The sequence below is a fragment of the Sturnus vulgaris genome, chromosome 3 (genome assembly GCF_052056855.1).
Source record: "Sturnus vulgaris isolate bStuVul1 chromosome 3, bStuVul1.hap1, whole genome shotgun sequence".
NCBI classification, from domain to species: domain Eukaryota; kingdom Metazoa; phylum Chordata; class Aves; order Passeriformes; family Sturnidae; genus Sturnus; species Sturnus vulgaris.
Window position 1 is genome coordinate 85,578,019 of NC_142245.1, and position 24,148 is coordinate 85,602,166.

The 24,148-nt window shown below is 36.0% G+C and overlaps 1 protein-coding gene across 50 annotated transcripts in view; it reads right to left on the minus strand.

The window, feature by feature from the left end:
• RIMS1 (regulating synaptic membrane exocytosis 1) overlaps positions 1 to 24,148 on the minus strand; it is a 311,085-nt gene that overhangs the window by 27,099 nt on the left and 259,838 nt on the right. For 37 of the 50 annotated variants that reach the window (XM_088162186.1, XM_088162157.1, XM_088162158.1 and 34 more), the window contains one exon: positions 13,417 to 13,649. The exons of the other annotated variants lie outside the window; for them this stretch is intronic. In XM_088162186.1, coding sequence (XP_088018312.1) covers positions 13,417 to 13,649 — 233 coding nt within the window. The remainder of the gene's footprint in view (positions 1 to 13,416; positions 13,650 to 24,148) is intronic. 50 annotated transcript variants of the gene reach the window in all.

A 24,148-nucleotide genomic window follows, 5' to 3' on the forward strand; every position in this document is an offset into this window, starting at 1 on the left:
CTGGGAAAAGTCACTCTCCTGGGATTTTGGCCACGGGCAAACTTTGGACCAGAGAATACTGTGAGGCAGACTGGGAGAGCGTGAACCTTGCCTAAAAGGGGATCCCATTAAATTTCTTGAGTTTGTTCCCAAGTTGGCTATAAACATAACTATCTCCATGAAGCAGAGTGTAGGGTAAAGGTCTATATGCAAGCATGGAGCATAAAAGTACTTCCTGTGCAAGAATAAATAAAACTATATTTGCAACTATGTAAATGCTGTTAAAGAAAACTGTAAACTGTTACTCAAACACACCAGTTTCTATGCCACCTTCTCAGTCCCTTTTTTTCCTGGATTCCCCAGTCAAGGACAAAGGTTCAACTCTTAAGAGCTAACTCCTGAACTGTGTCTATAATCCCTGCATAAATATATTCAAGTTGCCTGTCCCAACACATGCTAGAGACGATAGTTCTCTTCCTGTGATATGTAGCCAGAGCTGTGAATTTTTCAACAGGAAAAGTAAGCACAATATGAATGCAACTCAGTTCTTTCAAACCCAGCTCTGGGGGTGGTTGTGCTCACAAGGACCATTACTCAGACTCCAGAGATAGGGTTTGGTTACTAGATTGGATCCTGTGTGTGACATTTCTGAAGTGACCCCTTCACAGTGCAGCAGAGTATCTCTACCTAGGCAGAAGAACCTGGTCCCTAACATGGTATGCCTCTAAGCTAAAGACAACTGATTCCCTCAAAGTATTTTCCTGGTAAATTATTCCTTTCCCAGCAATAAATACTACTTCAATGGAAAACTTTCATTATGCAAAAAGCAAACCAACCCTACCATGTATAAAACCTGGAGGTTTTTTTCTATACTCCTTGAACATCTTTCCCAGTCAGTGTTTGGAGTCCAGATTGAAGAGAGCAGATGAGCCTTGTCAAAGAAATCCCCTCACCCTGCCCTGACCATGAACTCTGTAAAAGAGCTGTTCAGACAGAAGATCATTAGTAGAATAACTTTTAAAGACAGAGTAATGGGTCAAACCTATCTACTTTTATACCCTAAGTATACCCTACTTTTATAAACCCTAAGTCACATCTATCCCTAATTAATTCAGTGTTTAAGTCTGGCCATGCTCTGACAGGGAACACTTCACACCATCAAATCTAATCAAATTGTAGAGCTACAAATAAAGCTACCAAGAACTATGTGAAAGCAAAAGTAATCAAAACAGCAACCCTGATATTCCTGCCTGGAAGAGCTTTTGGATATTTTAACCTGCCTTGTAAACAGGAAATCCATTTGCACGCACCTGCATTAAGATAACTTGTCAATCTGACAAGTTCTCTTCTGAAACCAGAGCAGTCATCACAAATAAATGGATTCCCAAAACACTGATTATTTTCCCAAAGACACAAATTCCACCGTTAACACACCACCCCCACCTTTTAGTAGTGTTTCACACTGATATTTTCCAAGCACCACGTAAAATCAAAGTTAACCCAAGCTTCAAAGGCAGGAACTGTTTTGGGCAGCCACCCTATCTTATCTAACCATGAAACCTCTGTGCTTCACAGATCACAGAATTAAAGCAGAAAGAGATCTGCCTCCTCTGGGCTTAGTGCTGACCTGGCTTGAATGGAAGCAGAGTCAAGCTTCCATCACATAGAGAATTTCTGTTAGGATGGTCAGACATCTAGAGCTTCTGAGAATTAAAACATCTCATTTCTAAGATTCCTGGTAAAGTGAACTTTTTGAAGTGATTAGACACCAGAAACTGATTTTTTGCAATATGAAAAATGTCTGTATGAGTAAATGAAATAAACTTCATGTGAGTGTCTGTCTGTGAGCATCAAGTATGTCTATAAATATTAAGTAATTTCAAAGCAATTCTCAAGGCAACTTTGAGGATAAAACCACAACAGTTCATTGAACAAATACTGTGCTTTAATCTTTTAGTCTTCTGAATGTCTTAATTCTATGGCACTGCAGTTAAATATTTGTAGACTTCAGTCTGAAAAATCTAAACAAATTGTCCAATTTCAGTAAATTCAAGCAAGCTGAGACAGAACTAAGGACACACAGAGCCCACAGGTACTGTTACTGAGGTCTAAGTAACTATATTGAGGTTTTACACAAGGAAACAGCAATTCAACTTCATCATTGCACAGTATTTTAAAGCCGTACTCAGAGTAAGATATACCAAATAATGAACATAATTAGCACCTAAGAACACCATAGAGATCAATACAGATATAAACAATCATCACTTTTCACTCTTGTACCCCTTTCGGAAGTTATATGGAAATCACTTTTAAAAATTGCTTTTCAAAATAAAGAAAAGCTGGCAGAACATCCAAAGCCTAATGAAAATGGTAAAAATATGCCACAATTTATATAAAAAAAAAATTTATACTTTGCCAGAGACTTAGAAGAGACTCCATCACCTCTGACTTCCTGGGATTTTTTTTTTCTTTGTCTTTTCTTGGGAATTTGAGGAGAATTTAACATGCAACAAACTGGCTAGTCAAATGGATTTGTCAAAAATCACTCAAAATTTAATTTAAATACTTGAAATACCAATACACGTACTAAGGAAAAGACAGCATAGAAATAAAAGGATATATTCAAACGTGGACCTGTAAAATTCTCACTAGTGTCTGATGGATTTGCTGAGAAAACAACCACTTCTGGTATGTTTTGGTGAAAGCCATTCACAAGCAGAGGGAGCAGACATTTCCAGGGGATAAAAGCCACTGCTCACCAGCCACATTGACGCATGAGGCGCAAGCAGATGCCACTGAAGAGCCAAGCTTTGTACTAAAGAAGAAGAAATTAATTGGGCACCTCAATCCCCCTCTTCCCTTCCAGAATGGTTGTTAGGAAGCAAGTTTGGACTATGAGGTGCTTGTTTTCATCTCTTCTATCTTTGTTCTATTTTAAGACTTGCCAAAGTGGTTATTACTTATGTTAATTTAATTTATATGCCATCTAAAGTATGAAGAGTACTCTGGGTAATAGAAGTTATACAATCAGAGATCTAATTCCTTTGTCACACAGTTTACATTGAACTGCTGCTCCTTCTCTTCTTGGAAATAAAGTCAACACTGGACTGGCCAATAGCCCTGGGGAGCAGAAACATTGCCTGACTGATGCACGTGGGACCAAGGCCAGTGCCTGTCCTTGTTCATCATCTGTCCACTCGTGTGCTGCAGTGCTGCTGTTACCTGGGTCTCAGCCAGCTGAACCCAATCTCCCTTCTTGATATCTGAAAAGTACTGGAGAAGGGAGTTGCTTTTAAGAGTGTGCCTCAGGTGTACTCAGACTCTATCCTATCCATATGCAGAGCTCCTACTGGAGAGACTGTACCAGGAGGGTTCTTGGAACAGAGAAAAGCAAAGCTGGGTGAAAGTTTTCAGTTGAAATTTTTTAAGGAAAAAAAAAAGATTCAGCAATACTGAAATCTGTTGTGAACTGATACCTGATCTGACACTGTTAGCATTTTATTTAAAAATCTCATTCATATTTATTCATATTTCAGGAAATACTCAAGCTATATTTTGTCCTTTAAAGATCAAATCATAAACTTTTAGATGGGAAATAATTTTTCATCTACCTTAATAACTTGCAAAAAAAGATATAACTTTTTAAACTCTATATGAATATTTTTCCATAACTTTACTGAGTTTTGCATATTTCATTACTTATGATACAGAATTTGGAGTATCTAAGGGCTGTTAGCTAGATTGCAGATTTATATAGCTACCTTATATATGTATACAGCTTTTTTAATAAACACAAATCAGCTGCAGTAAAAGCAGCAAGCTTTCTTATTTTATTATTATTATCATCATAATTATAATTTTCCTTGAAAATCTCTTACAACAGTTTTTTGTTCTAGGTAGGTTTATTGCTTTTTATTTGGATTCTGTTGCTAATAGTTCTATTCCTAGCCATAAAAAAATTTGACTGAAAAAACTCTCAAAGTTTATCTTCTCATTCACATATAAAAGTTCTAATAAGATTAAAATAATGTCTCTAAATCTAATGCTTCTTTGGATTCAATAAATTAACCTTTTTTTAAACTCAGCCCACCAAGATTCTGTCATCAAAAGCATAATTTAAAAAAATGTTCTATAAACAAAACAAAAAACCAACCCCCTCCCAAAACCACAACCCTCCCCAAAAAAACATACAAACAACAACAACAACAACAAGCCACAAAAAAACCCCAACCCAAAACCAAAAAACCTTCAAGATTTTTTGCAAAGTTAGTTTTATTTTCTTATGTATACCAAACTACATATTTTCTTGGCCCTATTGGATTTAGAGATATGATACCTGTATCTGAAATACTGTGTTGAACAGGCCATCTCAATAAAAAAGATAATAAATCAAAGTTTATGTTAGATAAGAAAAGGATTGCTTCTGAAAGGAAAAAAAAATCAGCTCTATCAAAATTAAGCTCAATCATCTGACTAAACAAAGAGGGCTTTATTCTTCCATGAGAAAGGAATGAATTCCTGTGCCAAAGAGGAAGAGCATTTTCCCTCTGAATGACTGCAGGTACTCTAAAAATTTCTACAAGTTCCAGAACACAATCTGTGGATCGAATCAGGCAAGAAGCATATGAATAGTAATAAATTACAAGTTTTAGATTGACATTCTTTTAAAGAGAGGCATTTATATAGAACATTTGAATGTGAAGATAGTGTAATTTGTTTCCCCTCTTGGTAGTCCTTTGGCACCACTCTATTTCCTTTTTCTGTCATAATTTTGTTATTATTTCAACTCTGTGTTTATACTTACACAAAGTAAAGCTTGTGAACAGTGTGAATCAGATAAGGAAACAAATAAAAATCGTCTTTAAACAGAGCTCAGTTAAATATAGTCAGAACTGTAAGTAGGCCTTTTTCTAAGATCTGTCATAAGAAAATACAATATAAACATAGCAATGAAGCTATACTTATTAAACACATTTGCTTACTTTGAAATTATACAAGACATGCATGAAATAGTTTAGGCATAATCAAGATTACATTTTCAGAAAGCTATAAATTTTTCTACATCCCACACTACTTACATATTGGAAATAGCCCTAAGAACAGTTACTGCTGCATTTATATCTCCATTTAAAATCTAGAGATAAGTTGCAAATACAAAAGCAGAGCAATGCTTTTGAGTACAAGTCAAGCAACTGCATAACAGGAGAAAAAGTCATAATTTGCATTTCAGGAAAAAGGAAAAGAACCACATGTAACACTAACTCAACAGAGCAGTGGGACTTTGAAAATACTAGCCCTTATTAGGAAATCTTTTGGAAGATGAGTAACTGGAACTGAACTGTGTTTCTATTAAGGGTAGTGAATTCCTCAGCAAGACGGCAACAGTAAATAAAAGAGAACATGCTTACATTCACTCAAGAGTTTCAAAGAATTGAGTATCATTATTAGAACAAAGAGCTTCTCTTATGAAAATAATCAGATATTTTTCTTTTTTTTCAATATTCTTCATTGGCTTGCTCATCTCCCTCCCCCTCTTCCCCACTCCCTGCTGCAGAAACATTTGGGTGCGGGAGCAGCTCAGAGTTTTTGCTGGGACCAGGGTTGCTCTTTCCTGTTGGGTGTCAGGTACAGAGCCCAGATCCTGTCACCATTCCTAAGGCACCATGACCAACTCTGCTGCCTCACTACATTAGATTGGCTGAAAAGAGAAATCTCCCTCCATTTTTCTTTTTGTGCAACAGAGCCATTATCCTCATAGATCATCACAACTATGCAGAGCAAGCTCTAATGGCAAAAAACCCATCCCAGATAAGGAAGCTCTCACAGAGATAATACTGAACAGACAAGCAAGGTTAATGAGGGACCTGCAGGACACACCACTACACTTCTGCTAGGCTGCTGAAACTTAACTTTTCAAGTACACAGAGTCTAAAGTTAAGGAAAAGATTTTCAAACTGTACAGACTTAAGATAACAGAACAGAGATATCTGTATGTAAGGAACTCATGTGTAAATATGAAGCATTCTTGCAGAGATCAATGCCCAACACAAGCAAATACTTGGAAATTCTCCTCTAAAAAAAACAGAGAACAACATGTGAATTACAGTAGACCAGGTTAAACCTGTGAGGTAACTCTACAGCTGTAAGACTCATGTTAATTCTGAATTCCAAGCTAATTTTCTGAATCTGCCATTAGAAAATCTGGTATCTTATAGCATTCCACTTGGATGAACAAGAGATGGCAATACAAAAAAGTAATATCAGAAAAGAAATCCCATGAAAACAGCAAAAGAGTATTATGATAGATAAGAAACAAACAACAAGAAAAAAAGACTCGTTCCCTATTGTTCTAAATGCTCTGAGTGGTTCAAGATACTTCTCTCTCTGTTCTGACTGTTAGAAAGTTTACTGTAATTTTGATACAAATATAAAAGTTATTTATAACCAATTTATACCAATTTGTTATTATAGCAGTTTCTGATAGTGCTGTCCTTTGGATTCAAAAACTCTTCCACGTTTTTTTCTTCATCTGAAAATTTTCATTACTCATTCCAAAAGGAATGAACTTGCAGTCTGCATTGTCACAGCTTTTGTGAGTGCTACTCAGAAAAACTATTCTATCCTCAAGTTCATCCATCACTGAATAACTGAATCACAGAATCACAGAGTCAAAGAATCACAGAATCACAGAACAAGCTGAGTTGGAAGGGACCCACAAAGTTCATCAAGTCTAACTCATGGCCCAGCAGAGAACCATTCCCAAGAGTCCTTCCCCTAGATTACCAGGAACTGACATTCTAAATCAGTTTCATCATCATATTATAGCAGCATAAACACTAGCTCTCAATAAAATAGTAACAAAATCTGCTTGTGAGTTTTGTCTAAAAATTCAACTAACAGTCATTCTTTGACTTGTTTTAATAAAACCTGTTGATGCCTCCCTCCTAGCTGGTTTCTTCCTGACATCCAGTATTCCTTACTGATTCCCATGCTTTCTATCCAGTCTAATAATAATAGATAATTTACTGAATTCTAGATAAAGTATTTTAAACTTTTGTCTAGCACTCAGTTCTTATCAAAGAAGCAGAATTTCTTTCACTACAGTAATAAAAATAAAAAGTCACATTATGAGGTAAAAGAATCATGCTCAGAAATGCACCCTTGTCATTCTATCAATCAAGCAATCAATATGAAATGTCAGGAGAAAAAAAAGCCTGACTACTGCATGAAAAGGTTGTCACAATCCTTGTAAAAAAGTAACAGAATTATGCAAAGAACTAAAGGTGTTCTCAAGACAACAAACAAACCACCAAAAGGCCTTTGCCCTCCAGCATATTTTATTTCTTACTTATTATCTGCTTTTTCTGTCCATGCCATCTAGGCCTGTAGGAAATCTCTCATTTTACCATAAAATTACTACAAGGATGGACAGAAAAACAGTTCTACCAGCATTAAAAAAAAAAAAAAAAAAGACTGAGAAAATTAAGAACAGATTAACAGACTGGGGGGAGACGTAGTTTTGGTTTTTGATTGTTTTGATTGTTTTGTTGGTTTGTTTGTGTATAGTTTTGTGTTTGTTTTGTTTGGGTTTTTGGTTTGTTTGTTTTTTAATGGCAGTGCCCACTCTGGAAGGCTCAATTTAAGCATTGCTTTGCTTAAATTTCCACGTTTCCCAAGCAAGGTTATTTTTTTGCTTGTTAACAGTCACTAAGTACCTCCAGTGAACCATCATATCCTCCATCAACAGAGTAATGGACGAGGTTTTCTTTTCTAAGTTTTTACCTTAACTTCAGTCATCCAACCATGAGAGAAAACTGTCTTGAGACCAGTCTTGGAAGTTAAAACGTGGGGCCATCAACTGGATGAAGAAGAGGGCTTTAAGCTGCAGTGAGCTCACAAAAAGAGCATAAATATACTGAGGGGTACAGGATTTCTGCTCAGTGACAATTTCTTCACCTAGATGATACTGTCTTAATCTGAAATTGGGAATTTGGAGCTTAATTCAAAAGAACACAGGGAAAGCCACTTCTTTATAGGGCAAATTACATAAAATGACAGAAAATATACTTTAGTAGGAAATTCTATTTTTTACATAAGGAAATATGTTGTAAGATAGCGTTTTTGCTCAGGTTGCAAGTTACTTCCTGAGGGAAGCAGACAAGCACTTCAAGATTCCCTCCAAGTATCCACTTCAGAGACACACGTAAGTGAAAAGATTTTTTCTTCATTCTGTTTTCACCTTGTGACAACACTTGATTTCAGCTCTGTTTCATGGTATGTAATTTATCTCTGAAATGCCAATGCCTATAGCTTCATTTCAGGTTGTTGATGTTGAACTTCACCAACAGAAGATGTAAAGCAAGTAACTTTGGTTCTTAAATAGAAAAATCTCATTGTGGTTCACACCATAAACATGGCAATTTTAGAAAATTGACCTGGTATCAGTGTAATGTCAAATTAGAAATGCTGCCCATTCTTCTAAGCTCCTTAGTTCTCCTCTGAATCTCTTCCACTCTTATCTGTGTCAAAATAGTTGCAAGCCACTGTTGGCACTTAAAGAGGAATGTCCTTCTACAAATAGATGATCTTTCTGAAGCACTATTTGCTGACCAGGGGGTAGAAAGCAAAAGGGAGGAATTGTTTTGCTTTCTTAAGGCACAGGTCTGCATGCACCAGGAGAACTGAGAGGAATCCAAGAATGGAAATACTTCTGTTTATCTGAGATTGAAGTTTTCCTTCTCTCCAGAACTCATTTTACTGATGATCCCCCTCCTATTGCCTCTGTCCACTTTGAAATGCATTATTATGTCTCTAAATATGGTACAAATTTTACAATAATTTTTTCCCTCCTATTACAGAAGTTTTCATCTCATTCAAAACCTAGAACCCCAAATCAAAATGCATTACGATCGATACCAGCCTCAGTCACTCATTGGTATGGAAACGACAAGATTTTCTGTAGAAGGGAATAGAGTGCTGTAACACAAAATCAAGACAACTGATGATGATTTCTCATCCTAATCTAGTTTCCTATAATTTTCCTGTGATTTTAAAGTTTAGTTGCTGTATTCAAAAAATTTTCAGTTACATATTTATTCTGTATATATGTATATATTTATTTACCAAAAGTAAGGCTGACAAAGAAAGCTAGAAAAGTTGGATTATAAGTAAAATGGTTATGTATGCCCGGAGCTATTTTCAATTTTCTGTGGTCATTTTGGGAATTTTGCTTATTTTTTTTCCCCTTTTTCCTTTCTTCTTTTTAAGTGTGATAACATAAGAAGAGCTCAATTTTCATCAGGAATACTGTCAGAAGATTAAAAGATTTTTCTGGTGAACTATCTAATCTATCCAATTTGTGGGCACAGTGAACAAATACACAGTAAGTAGGGATTTCACAGAATAGTTACTAAAATATTATGAAATCTTAAACATAAAAGGAAGGTGCAGCAAAAATACATAATTTCACTGGAGATTTACATAAAAATAGAAACCAATTCTTTCACTGTCCATCTATAAGGCACATATTCTGAATTTAACTCCAACATGCAAGTGGATCTGCTCCATATGTGCAAAGAAATCCATGTGTGTATGTATAGACAATAACATGTATGCACAGACCCACACACACACATTACTTTTTCAGTTGAATAGAAAATCCAATCTTGTAAATAATAGCTACCTTGCAGCAGTTTCATACACACCACTTCCATTTTTATATAACATCAAATCCATGCAGTATGCTGAAAGGAAGAATTATGTACAAAACGTCAAATTCGGCCCTTTTTGACTATTTCTTCAAGTGAAAAAAGTGAGATGGTAATGAACTTTACTGGCTTTGAAGACAGCAGTAAACTAGAATTTCAGATATACTCAATCCATAAAAATATAGAACCTATGCTTAAAAAGAAAATCTGCCTTTTTATTTCTGATCTTCTATTTTGAGTTTTCAGAAACAAATAATTATCTGTGTCATACTTCCCTTACTTATAATCATGCAAGTCATAGAAATAAAACCTGAACAATCTATGGAGGCTACACATTTATTTCTGTATTTTGATATTTCCTTTAAAAGACGTATATACTGCATCAACAGCACACCCCAGGTTCCTGAAGATCTGTCCCAGAAGTTCCTATTTGGCACCACTTTTGGAGACCCATAAATTTTCACATCAGTTCTAAAACTTCAGAACTTGGCTATTAGAACTAATTTTCACATAATACATTTTAAAGAAGTATCCAGTATATATTATATTGTCATAAGAAATTTTCTATAATTCTCAATAGTGGAGACATTAGTAAGTTGCACAACACATTAAAATGAAATACACATTTTTAGATTTCTCATCTTGTATAATATAAGGAGGGAGGGAAGGAGGGAGGGAGGGAGGGAGGGAGGGAGGGAGGGAGGAAGGAAGGAAGGAAGGAAGGAAGGAAGGAAGGAAGGAAGGAAGGAAGGAAGGAAGGAAGGAAGGAAGGATTCCAGGAAGGAAGGATTCCAGGAAGGAAGGAAGGAAGGAAGGAAGGAAGGAAGGAAGGAAGGAAGGAAGGAAGGAAGGAAGGAAGGATTCCAGGAAGGAAGGATTCCAGGAAGGAAGGAAGGAAGGAAGGAAGGAAGGAAGGAAGGAAGGAAGGAAGGAAGGAAGGAAGGAAGGAAGGAAGGAAGGAAGGAAGGAAGGAAGGAAGGAAGGAAGGAAGGAAGGAAGGAAGGAAGGAAGGAAGGAAGGAAGGAAGGAAGGAAGGAAGGAAGGAAGGAAGGAAGGAAGGAAGGAAGGAAGGAAGGAAGGAAGGATTCCAGGAAGGAAGGAAGGATTCCAGGAAGGAAGGAAGGATTCCAGGAAGGAAGGAAGGAAGGATTCCAGGAAGGAAGGAAGGATTCCAGGAAGGAAGGAAGGATTCCAGGAAGGAAGGATTCCAGGAAGGAAGGATTCCAGGAAGGAAGGAAGGAAGGAAGGAAGGAAGGAAGGAAGGAAGGAAGGAAGGAAGGAAGGAAGGAAGGAAGGAAGGATTCCAGGAAGGAAGGAAGGATTCCAGGAAGGAAGGAAGGAAGGAAGGAAGGATTCCAGGAAGGAAGGATTCCAGGAAGGAAGGATTCCAGGAAGGAAGGAAGGATTCCAGGAAGGAAGGAAGGAAGGATTCCAGGAAGGAAGGATTCCAGGAAGGAAGGAAGGATTCCAGGAAGGAAGGATTCCAGGAAGGAAGGAAGGATTCCAGGAAGGAAGGAAGGATTCCAGGAAGGAAGGAAGGATTCCAGGAAGGAAGGAAGGATTCCAGGAAGGAAGGAAGGATTCCAGGAAGGAAGGAAGGATTCCAGGAAGGAAGGAAGGATTCCAGGAAGGAAGGAAGGAAGGATTCCAGGAAGGAAGGAAGGAAGGATTCCAGGAAGGAAGGAAGGATTCCAGGAAGGAAGGATTCCAGGAAGGAAGGATTCCAGGAAGGAAGGAAGGAAGGAAGGAAGGAAGGAAGGAAGGAAGGAAGGAAGGAAGGAAGGAAGGAAGGAAGGAAGGAAGGAAGGAAGGAAGGAAGGAAGGAAGGAAGGAAGGAAGGAAGGAAGGAAGGAAGGAAGGAAGGAAGGAAGGAAGGAAGGAAGGAAGGAAGGAAGGAAGGAAGGAAGGAAGGAAGGAAGGAAGGAAGGAAGGAAGGAAGGAAGGAAGGAAGGAAGGAAGGAAGGAAGGAAGGAAAGTGGGTCCCTGATTTAGGACATGAATATTTAGTCTCCAACAATGTCAGCTGGAAAAACTATCAAGTCTCATGCATCTATTGTTCTAAAAAATTTCTTAATTTAATTCACCAAATTTTGACAAAATTCAAAAGTAGTGACTGACCAATAATGACACATTTTACTTGCTCTGATTATGCCACAGGTAATACTCTTAGCCTGAGTCACAACAGGATAAAGATGATGCTGAACTGCTTTTCAATCATGAATAATACATAATAATATTTTTAATATTTGATTTGCTCTTTGAGTTTCATTTAAACTTTAGAAGTTCCATTCCTTGCAAAATTCCTATTGTTTTGAAATTTACACCAAGCAAAACATGGATAGCTACAGTACCTTTCTATGAAGAATAGGAAAATAGGAGATTCAAACAGATGATACTGAGAAGTGCTTGGAAGTCACAGCTCAGGTTTTACATGGACTAAAATATCAGCGTAGAAATCCTTTCTACATTAGAACACCACATTTTGTTACTTACAGAGCACACCATTGATTCTGATACATCTAAAATAGCATCTTACTGTATACAACTATCTATATTCTAGTCTCACACTTAGTCACAGTGCATTCCTGAACAACACAATATTAATTACAGTTCTGGGCTTCAAATACACCAGTTTCATTTATTATTTGGTTCAACTGCATGATTATGTACTTCTGGCTTAAAAGTACTGTAGAAAAGTACAATAAACTTTTTGTTGAAGCTGACCAAGCTTTAATTGTGAAAGGATCAATTCTACTGCTCATCTGGCAATCAAAGAAAACCAGAGGAAATGGGGGAAATATTTGATTATCTAAATAAACAATATTGTTACTTACCTTAGTTTAGATACCCTGACTATGTGAGAGAAATGCTGAAATATGAGTGCATTGCCTGCTAGGCTGAAGCTTTTCCTCTTTGTTTTCCTTCTTTTCATAAGAAAGGACCCTTAGGGTCAGGTCCTTGTCCCACTGAAGACAAAAGCAGAAGTCTTCACTGGGGTTCAGGAGTAGGACAGCTACTTTAAAACATTCTTCTTCCCTTTTTTATCTTTCTGTACAAGCTTTTGTTCCTAGAGGCTATGCTGATATGAAGCTTTTAAGATTTCTGGAGTCACAATAGAGTTGGAAGGCCTGTGCTCCTAGTGAAGCATCGTGTTGTCATCTCGTTTATCTGAATTCACTGACCTCAATTTGCCAGCATTACTTAAAAAAATATAAAGTATTGGATTAACTCTTGACTTAAAAAAACAAAGGTATATAAGAAACATATTTTTTGCCACTACAAGTACAACCTCTAATCCAAGTTGCATAATTGCCATTCATTTGCTCAGATTTCAGTTCCCACATTCATACCCAACTCTTCTGCTAAAAGAAATTTCCTACACATAAAAAGCTGGTCTTGGAAAACCATTATCCACTGCTGATACCAACATTCATCTCTTTGCATTTCCTGACCCACCTGTAAATAAGGCTTCTAAGAGACAACAGTCTTCATTGATCAGGACAGAAAGCAACTATGGCACATATTCTAAAAGACATTTGTATATTGTTTCTTGCAGATGTTTAATAATCAAAGAAAATTAGTGTCTCAGAAATTTATTCACAGCTGGAAAATCTTCTACCTCGAGCGGTCTGTATGCATACACATGTAACACAGATGCCACAGATGAAATTATAGTAAACCATGTTTGGTGAGAGCCCTGTTTCCAAAGAGTGCGTGTCTCACTCACCTGTTTGACTAAGTTGAGATGTGCTTCTGCTCCTTCGAGACACTATGGCAACCACTTTGGCACTAAAGCTGGAACGCCTTTTCTTCCCACCTGTTCCAACCATGCCGACAGCCGTGTCCGACTGACTCCCGTCAATGTGCTCCAGCTTATACATCTCTCCGCTCACACTTGTGCTCTTAGTGATTCTCCCTGAAGTCCCCATCCGTCTGCCTTGCATTTTAGGAGTAAATGTACTACAGTTACAAAGTAAAAACAAACATGTTAATTTGTCTGTGTAACAGCATTTCCAAAAGCCTTTTTTAAAATTTTTAATCAGTAAATTAATTTTAAGTTTTGATACATTTCTATTTATTTGGCTCACAAGTAAAAGCTTAATTTGATGCTCCTCGGAGTACATATTTCCAATACTGTTGTTTGTTCTCCACTTCTTTGAAGGAAATAAATAAACTTCCCCGTGTTTTTCAGAGCAACAGAGAGACATTTAAAAGTTATGTGAAGCCTTCCTGTCTATATCCCCACAATACAGAAACTAAGCAGCAATTTTACAACCAAAGAAAATGAACATGGGCCAGTACTTTAACACGTGTCTTATCAGTACCGGTCCCCAAGCCTTAAGACATAACAGAAATTCGAAGACATCATCATCTAAATTTTAATACTTTTTACAGAGATAATGCAATATGTGGTGTTTTTTAGGTATTCAGTCTCTTACTTCATTAAAGTGCAATAATCCCAGTATGAAGGCAAATAATTTTGAGGTAAAATCCCTAATAACCCACTAGAATTTTCATTGATTGACAGAAAAATGAATCATTCTGTCAGCTCGGTTCGAGTTCCTTTAGCTATTGAATTGCATTGGAATGTTTCTATACAAATCTTATTTCTGCTCCAGTGTTTGTATGCAGGATAAAGTGTTCAGAAATACGGTTTGGAGAAAAGTCTCAAATACACACAGAACCTACTAATACACAGTCCTAAGTCTGCTGCGACCAAGCAATGCCCTAGCTCTAATGGCAATAAAAAGTTAGCTGTCATTCTGTAGGGACACAGAAATTTAAGTTCAGCTGGACTCCCTTCAGTTGCAGTTGTTAAATCAGCCAGGCATGTAGGAAATTCCTTGACCTTGTATTGCTGATTAGTAGACCTACTGGTAACATGCTATTTTAGGAAATTTTTTTTTCAGTTTTTCACTATTTTGAAGTCAAATTTATTTGTTAACTAACAGTCCTGCTGTCTCTCACAGCAAGTTCCCTCCCCAGCAGATGCAATGACCTGCTCCTGTCCCCCATTCCCATCCACCCCTCACTACCTCTCCCCAGTCAAAATTAGAAAGAGTGGGGTTAGAGGCTTTTTTATGTCATGACAAGTTTCAGACAGATGGGAAATCAGGCCAGGGAAAAATGAAGGGATCAGTGGGAGAAAGGATGATATCCTGCAACTTCTATGGATCTGGGCCCTGCTGGAGTTTGAATCGGTCCTGTCCCAAGACAGATCCAGGAAAGTATAAAAAAAGTGTATTCCTAAACTATAATTAAAACAGTGTAGCCCTGCTTCACTGGCAGTTACCACGAGTTACTAATGTATGACCATAGGCAAGATCACATAAAAACAGACAGTATTCTTTGAAAATGAACTTGGAAAAGTAGTCTTTGAACAGACAACACTTAATAGAAAGATCACTATCAACCTCTGCCTAGGTTTTTAACTATCCTCAGCACTTAGAATCTGTTCCTGTTAGGCACAGATAAAAAAACACCTATACCATCAAAAAGAACAAGCTGCTTGATGCACTGAAGTATTCAAGAACACATTTTATTGCTAACTACCTGAGGTACACTGAGCTTAAAATAGGTTATGTCATGTTCCCTCCTATCCCAGAGAAACTTTATTGACTGGCTTTTGGGTTTGCAAGGCAAAAGTGTAAGACATATGTATTTTAAAGTTTCTATATCGAATTCCTTTGTATTTTATCACCATTCTCCCCAGTACACTCTCACATAAATGTGAGCGCACACACAAACATGTTCAATCATTCCAGGAAGAATTTTAGCTGGGAAAAAAAACCAACATAAAACTAAAAAAATACCATCTTCCCCACATATATATACAAGAACCAAAAAAAGGCCTCTAGGGTGATAGAAGACAGCACTGTTAACTGGTTTCTTCTCTGGAGCAAGAGACACTTCGCTATCTCAAGGAGAGGGCAGAATCACACAGCTCTCATTTTGAAGGATCCTACTTCCTACTTGGACTAGACATGGATAACTCCTTTCCACACAGATAATTTTTTTCCAACAGCACATGGAATTGGATTTCAGTGCCTGTTTCTACGTTGCCAAGACTGGCCCCTACAAAGCTTTCTGTAGTAATTTTGTTCCCATTTTTGAGCCTTGGAGTCATCAATTCTGTCAATTCTTGAGTTTCTGCATCAATATGTCAGTAAGAGAGGGGAAAGAAACTGAAAATATTTCTTTTGAGAGCATCTGTTGATATTTCAACTATATTAACAGATGCTTTGCTGACATAATAATCTATAAACCTATCATTTCCAGCACTAAAGTTCAATGGACTATAAAATCTGACATGCAAATAAATAATTATTTACCATATTATTGAATTTGCTCTACTGAATTTCAGGTGTTTATGAATAAATACTAAAATCACGATGTTTTTATGCCAGCCATCACTTTTTTTTTTTTTACAATTTACCTGAAATGCTCTAATCTCACTTTATTTATTATGCATTTTAGGAGGCAGTGATATCCATCAGCTGAGAAATAATAAAATATGGTATTGTAACTTTTGGGGAAAAAAAAACCATCTTTGATGTATGAGTCCACTAATTCAGGGAACACAGAAAGTTTCTAAATAACAGCAAAATTGTTTTTTACAAAGAGTTATAAAAATTTCATTTTTGATTCTTTGCAATAGGTAGAGGAAACTAGAAGATTTAGCTTAATTAAATTTGTCTTAATTAAAAAAACAAAAACCAGAAAAATTTAGAATTCAAATTGTACTTGTTTTTACCTTGCAAATATGAAGTCCTACTTTCTTAGGAAATATGTTCTAGTGTACTAGAACAAAAAAGCTATTAATTTGCTAGAAATGGGCATAATGGCATAGGACCAAGGATCCTACAGCTGTCCAATACGTTGTCTTGTCATAACAAAGCAAACAGATTAAGTTTTCCTTGCATTCATCTTATCCTTGTGCTAGTTTATTATTTTTCATTAACTGAAACAGTCCCAAAAGAATAGGCATTTAAAATTCAGCATTCTTATACCATCTAATTGAGTACCCTTAGAACACAATGTTTTACCATTACATTACTGATTATCACTTGAGGAAAAAGCTCCTAGCTCACATTCTTGCTTTATTCACTACTGTTAGAGTTTAATTTATGAAGTACAAACAAGAAAAGGACCTGCACGAATATATCCTTTGCACTTAACTGTTTTGATAATAACATACCGAAATTTTATTTTTTCCAGACTTGCTGGTATTATTAACACATTTGTTTAAATGCAGATGCAAGTTTTTGAAGGCTTGTGGCTAAAATTGGTAAATTACCAAATTATATTTAAACTTAGTAATCATAACACAATAAATAAGCATTGTTTTCTGTAACAGGATAATGAAGAGTAACATATTTATTAGTCTAGTCCATTTAGTCATAAATTAATTAATTCACTACATTTTTATTTACAATTATTTTATGATCTTTAGCATTTCTTCTGAAGAATAGCTTTGAAAGCGTCTTATGTTATTTCTAGTTACAGTCATAACAACATAATTGATATGCATATTAAGAATGGTTACAGACAATCTGGGCCTGTGTATTATTTCACAGATATTCACCATAGAAAAAGAGAAATTGGATTTTTAACTTCTTTTTTTTTTTAATTAACTTCTAAAGAAAACTTCCCTCTAAGCCTAGCAAGAGCAGAGGAGCTTCCCCAGCACTGGGGTCAGACACTACCACCAGGTTCCTGCATCAGCAGGGAAGACACTGCTCCCTCTACCAAGAGAAAAATGCTTATATTTCTTGCCAAAACCTATGCAGTTGAGACAGATCCCATCTAAAGTTGCATCTGAAGGCAACATCAAGACTGTATTCACATGACAGCCATCAGAGTTCTGAAAGAAAGCAACATATTCGGTTTTGTAAGCTGCCCCTACCTGAAAGTTCTATCTGTGGGAACGAAGAATGAGGTATTAAGAGAAAAGAAGTTAATGAAAAAGTAGTTTGAGTTACAAGCTAGCATAAAAACCAGCCCTGAAACAAATTCTATAAGATAAGCATTCTACAAGAGCATTGTGGATTATACTTGCTTATATTAAAGTACAGCACACACAACTATATAGAACTGAAATCAAGCCAAGTACCTGTATTAAATCATTATCTATCTTTTTATGTACAGATAACTACTATATATGTATTCAAGATCCATAAAAGCATACTGGAAAAATCATTTGATTTGAGAAAATTGGTATACAGATATACACTCAGTATCTCTCAGTAATTACATAAAATACCTGCACATTCCACCTGAAAAAGATAGTAAGACAGTGGTAAGAAAGCTAGAAAAATACTTGTCCATAAACTCACCTATCTGGAAGTATATCCTTTCACAGAAAAAATCTGAAATGATCAGCCATTGCTAAAATGACAGCATTTCCTTCATTCTCTTAGAATTACTGATGATGTATAAAAAAATACTTTAGGTTTTTATTTTCATGAGCCCTCATTTTTACTCCACCCATTTTCCCCATGCAAGCCATGAGTAAATAAATGATGCCCTGTATTCCTTGCTGTGTAGATAATGTTTTAAGTTCTTTGCAGACAGTTGCAGCCACTTGAATCTTTCAGCAGAATCCCTGGCCCCCAGCAGCACAAGCCACTGCATTTCCCCTCTCTCCTGCCAAATGCAGCATCACGTACTAACTCATAGCCCCTGTGGCACCCTTTTGCAATGAGGTAGCTCATGAATACTAATAATCTCCTAAACACATAAGAGCTCTGGACCAAAGGGAAGACACTTTTATAATGAGAAACATTGCATTTCTAAAAATAAGTGTCTTGTTATTAGTATTATATGATATATAATCAATAAATACGAACAATTACTTATATACAGATTTTTCATTCTAAGAAAATATTTATATTTTATATTATGCATGATATATAACATTTGCTGCAAGATAAATTACTGTAAATTTTTAAATAAATACTTATAAATATTCATTAGCATTTACTAAATTAATTGAAGCATAGTGCTTTACAAACCAAATGACAAACATATATCCAATGTTATAACTCTCTCTAGCCAGTCAAAATAATTTTTTAGACCATAAAAGTTAGTTTGATCAAATAATAATTTCGTACAGTCTGTACCAACTGGAACTACATATTGATTTAACATGCATATTGAACATATATTAGATTGTTCTAGGATGAAATATGTTCTATGAAATACCTATTAGAATCACAAAAAAATCCTTGCTTCTGCTGTCAATCACCATATTAGAGTCCTAGGATACTTAAAGATCAATAATTTGTAAGTTGTATCTGTTGGTGACAATATTCTTATATTGCATGAAAGTGCCACTCAGTGACACAGCTGCTCCCTCTGGGATGACACCTCTCCAGCCCCACTGTCTTCAATGTGCAAACTCTCACTGAGGGAAGGGCTGGGGAAGATTTTATTACAGCAGCCTCCTCTGGGAGCTTAACTGGTTAAAATCCTACTTTGGAAGATCAGAAAATTTCCATATTGGAATACAGTATATCAGAATCTGAGTTGTGATAATGCTTTTCTCAGGAGCACACTGACCACTGAATTTGCCAGCTTCACAGTTCTGACAAATTTCTACTTTTTAAACTTGCAAAACCAGCATTTCTCTGTGAAATGAAGGAATAACAATACAGAAAGTAAGTCTGAACATCACAAAAGATAAGCAGATTTTAACTATTTTCCAAGCAAAAGATAAGCAGAATTTTATTATTTGCCATGAATATTTCAACTTAATTTATATTCTATGAAACAAGCAGAGCAATTGTCTCTGTATGTGGAGCCCGTGAGTCTGCCTGCACAAACCCAAGGCACCATCAGCCTGAAGCCAACTAATGTCATGAATCATAAAATGAGACCAAGACAAAAGCAGCCACCCCAGGGCACTGCTCAGGGTTAACTATTACTATTAAAGCTGATGTGGAAAAGGCTCATGTGAATCAAAGGGCAAACAGCTCAAATGACCCAAACTTGACTGCATGTAGCTCCATATATATTATGTTAAAGTGTACCAAATATAGAAAGGATGTAAATACTAAATTTGTATCAAGAAAATAGATATCGGGTGTGCATGTGTGTGTATGACAAATACAAAAATCTGTCGTTCAATACTGAAGGAAGCTTTCTTCAGTACAACGAAAGCTAATTCACCAGTTTTTCATTTTTTTTTTTTTGCATGACATTCAGGAGTAATGTTATTTTCCCTGCTGTGTTTTTCCCCCTATGAAGCATGAGGTACTGAAGTGCCTGTGGTATCACTGCTCTTCATGTAAAAAATGCTACGCCATTGACATTAAATAGATTACTCATTGCTCCTTTTCAAAAGCAGATAATAGCAACAGGAAATAGCAACAAAATACGAAATGCAGGAGGAGAATCTGAAAAGCTAAATAGGACAGTGCAAGGTCATCACTAACAAAAAAATGCAGATAAAATCTTTAAAAATATAGTAAACTGAGATGAAGATAAAGCAAGTGAGAAGTACTCTGAGGTCTGAGCCATGGCTAAAACTATTTTCCTACATTTCTTTAATCTAAAAATGACAAGTACTGCTCGTTTAAAGTATTAGAATAATGTACTTTAACTAAAAGTTTATGGATTACATTTCATCTTTATCAACTGCGGTAATTAAATGAAACACCAATTAAAATAATTTTTCCATCTTTTTCAAATTGTTAAGAAAGACTGCTGGTGATGTGACACTTTCTTTGAAAGAGGAAACATAATTAGATAATTAAAAATGCAGAAGCAATGCTCCATAGTACATTTTTCATGTACAGATGTTCTGAAGGGATTAAAGACTCCATCTCCCTCCCTCTCTGACAGATACATAAAGCAGTTTATAATGATGGATTTTCAAAAATCATTATCTTTAGAAAATGGATAATTAGAACATTAATTACTCTGGCTTCACCTTGGTGTTGTACATAAATGACCTCAGAAACAGAAGTTTCCATCTGTAATATACTCTTTGGGGGTAAAGAGGATACATTATATTTTTTAAGCAGCTTATCTAAAATGTTTTCATTTATATTGCCTTCATGGTAATAATTTGGAGGCTACTGCCCTCTATTTCCCCCTGAAAAAAGCAAAAGTTGTGACTCAGGTTACATCAGAGTGCCTGTCCTTGCTCCAAGACAGATCACCTGAGCAGCAATATTAACTAATGGCAGTACATGCTCAGTGTGTTTCTCTCTTTAATGAAACTGGGAAGTGCACAGTTAATGAAACTTTTTTGGAGTTTGGATTTTAGCTGCAGTGATTTGGATAATCAGAAACAAAGTAGGATTGGCAATTTACTTCAAGTGTTGCAGTGGATGCTTGCACTGTGGAGATTTTAGACAAAAATTACATCCCCTGTTACCTGTATCTGTTCTGTTTGTCAAACATGAAAAATTTAGGTAGAAATTTTCCATGTCTGGTTTCTGCCCATGGTCGAATTTCTTCTTTTATATGTTCTAACTTCCAACTGATATACCATGGCAGATTGCCTGGCACATTTGAAGGAAATTACAAGAAAAAAAAGCTACAAAAACAAACAGAAACCCAAAAACAGCAACAACAAAACCGAAATTATAAATTCACTTCACTTTGAGAAGAGGCCAGTGCCTGACTGAAAGATTTCAATGAGGTGATCCTTCTATTTGGCACAAATAGAGTACCTGTACCTCAATTCTCAATTGAGTACCTCAATTCTTCTGAGTACCTGTCAATTTGACAAAACAACTTCTTTAAGTCATACCTCTCATGTTAAAAGATTTCAAACCAGAACCTTAAAGAATTGTGTGTGAGTTTTGCTCCAAACTTCCCACACGATGGGGAATTGAGTCCACAGCATCAAGACACAATAAACCCCCCTGCAACAGGCAGCATATGACCACCAACAAAGGCATGTCTGAAATGACTTGTCACTAATCACATAAAAACTACGGGGCAGAGAGTAATTTCCCAGAGCACTAATAAACTTGGCAAGTGAGAAGACAATTCTTTATCTTTCTACAATTCCTGCCTCATTCTCTACACGACCTTAGAGAAGGTTTATCCCTATGGCTTAGCCTCAAAATCTTGACAGGTTTTTTGCTATGTAAATAATTTTTTTGTTGTTTTTTGTTTGTTTTTTTTCAAAAATGAACACTATTACTATCCTAAAGTTTTTAAAAAACTCTTCATTTATCAGTTTTGATGACAGCTACAACACATTTCGCATCTGTGAAGTTCTTAGTCATTGCTAACCCTGCTAGGGAATTTGCAATAACTACAAATTTTATTTTGCACTGTAATAAAACTGTATCATCTTTCAAGGCCTCCACTGTTTGTTATTATATCCCTGTTTCTCTATTTTAATTGTTCAATTTTAAACAAAATAGCAGTCATACTACTGCTACTCAGCAAAGTTACATGAAAATTGACAAGTTTTCCATCAGCTCAAGCTTTTGGTGTACATAAAAACTAGACAAGGAGCTAAATTTTTATTTAAAATACCTCTCTGTGTTGGCAAAGATCATTTACTCCTCCAAGAGGAAGCTGAATTAAGGTATCAGTTTGTTAAGCACAGACAGAAGTCTCCCTGTTTTTAAATAAAGATATGAACTAATGTTCTTTTTAAACTCAGATTTAAAATGTTACTATTATGCCAATGTATTCCACAGTATAATGTTATTAATAACCATTAAAAGTGTATTAATTCTTGTAAAAATATATTACTACCTTGAGAGTAGACTTGTTAAGGAGTTTCATGGGTTTTACTTTCCTGGGAAGGTAATGTTGGTTTTTTGGCTTATAAATTTCCAAACCAAAAAAAAAACCCTACTGTTACTTGTACATTTTAATACAAAAGAAATATTGCATTATAAATATACTCATTACTTTAATTAGTGCAGAATAATTCTAGTATCTCTATTTCTTTCTTAGAAAGAAGGAATTCCAATTTACATAGAAGAGGTAGGATTTCATACTTATGAGAAATATAGCCTAATCATCTTAAAATTTTTGCACATGAAAATTGCAGGATCTACAATTTGTCACGAGAAAGAAATACCCAGGTCAACAAATACTCTTCAGTCAAGTTAAATTTGCAGAGACATAATTTAAAAAAATAAATCGTGAACTTAGTATTTTGACCATTATAAATGAAACTTCAGAAAAGAGAACAACAGCATTACATCTCCAAAGCCATGCCAGTTCACATTAAGAAAATAAACTATAAGAAAATAAACTCTTCAATGAGCACCATTGTACTTGAGCTTTGACAGCTGACTGAAAACAAATTATATTGAAGCACTGATTCTGGTGATCCATAGCCCAGCTGATAAAACACAACTGCAGCCATCTATAAATTTGCAAAGACCTTATAAAAGACCTTAGCTCTGCAGGCTTTGAAGCAGATATAATATGGAAGATAAATAGCAAATGAGAACTTGGTTCAAGATTCTATATTTAGAAATGTGATAACTGAAAAGGTTGATCTGATTCACAAGTGAACATATATGCAGCAGGATTCATAATTTCTGCTACTTCTGCAGGTATGTAATTTGACTCTGTGGTGCTTTAGGCCTGAGAAATATGGAACAGACCTTCCACAGTGATGTTTTGAAATGCTGCACATGGCAGAATTTAAGGAAAAACACAGGAAACATCCCTTTGAAAATGCCGTTTGAGGACCAGCTTTCAAAATGATACAGACTGATGCTGCCACACCACTGTCTGTGTAGTTGTGGAGATTTACAGTTGATAGGATCTAGCTCTTCAAATATTCCTAACATCTACTTCTGAGCAAGAGACCCAGCTCAGCAGGCTGCCAGAGCACTGTGATCACTGTTACCTGATAGAACACAGCCAGGCATGCACAAGGCATGCAGGGGTTTGGGTTTTTTAAATCTGCTTGGCAGTGCCACAGCACAAACAACACACAAGATAATCTGCTATGTCTTCTAGTATGACATCCTGAAAGCTCTCAGATCCAAGATTCCAAGTACATGATACCTCCTTTGCCAGACAAAGATCTGGGTTGATAACACCTTGAATAAATAAAGTAACATTTATTTTTTTACAGAATACCAACAATGAGAACTACAAACCCCAGGAATACCCAATTTTACCTAGTATACACAAACAGATCCTCCTATACTAGGCTCCAGCACTGCAAATTTATAGAGCTCAATCCTTTCTTTATATAATGTGAACTTACCCTTACACTGATTCATGAAGAAATATGGGATCAAATTTAAGCAGAGTACAAAATATCTATTATACTCCACACATTTTCAGGATCTTCTCCCAGGTTTAGATAATGAGTGTGGCATAGTGAATATCCTCCACAAAGCCAGTCTGAAATTACTTGTGAAGTTGTTCCCATTTTCCAGGTGATTTACTTTTATTGATGAATAAGCTTCTGTTGTTGCCTCCACTAGTTCTGTTTGCAATATTTATATCAATAATTA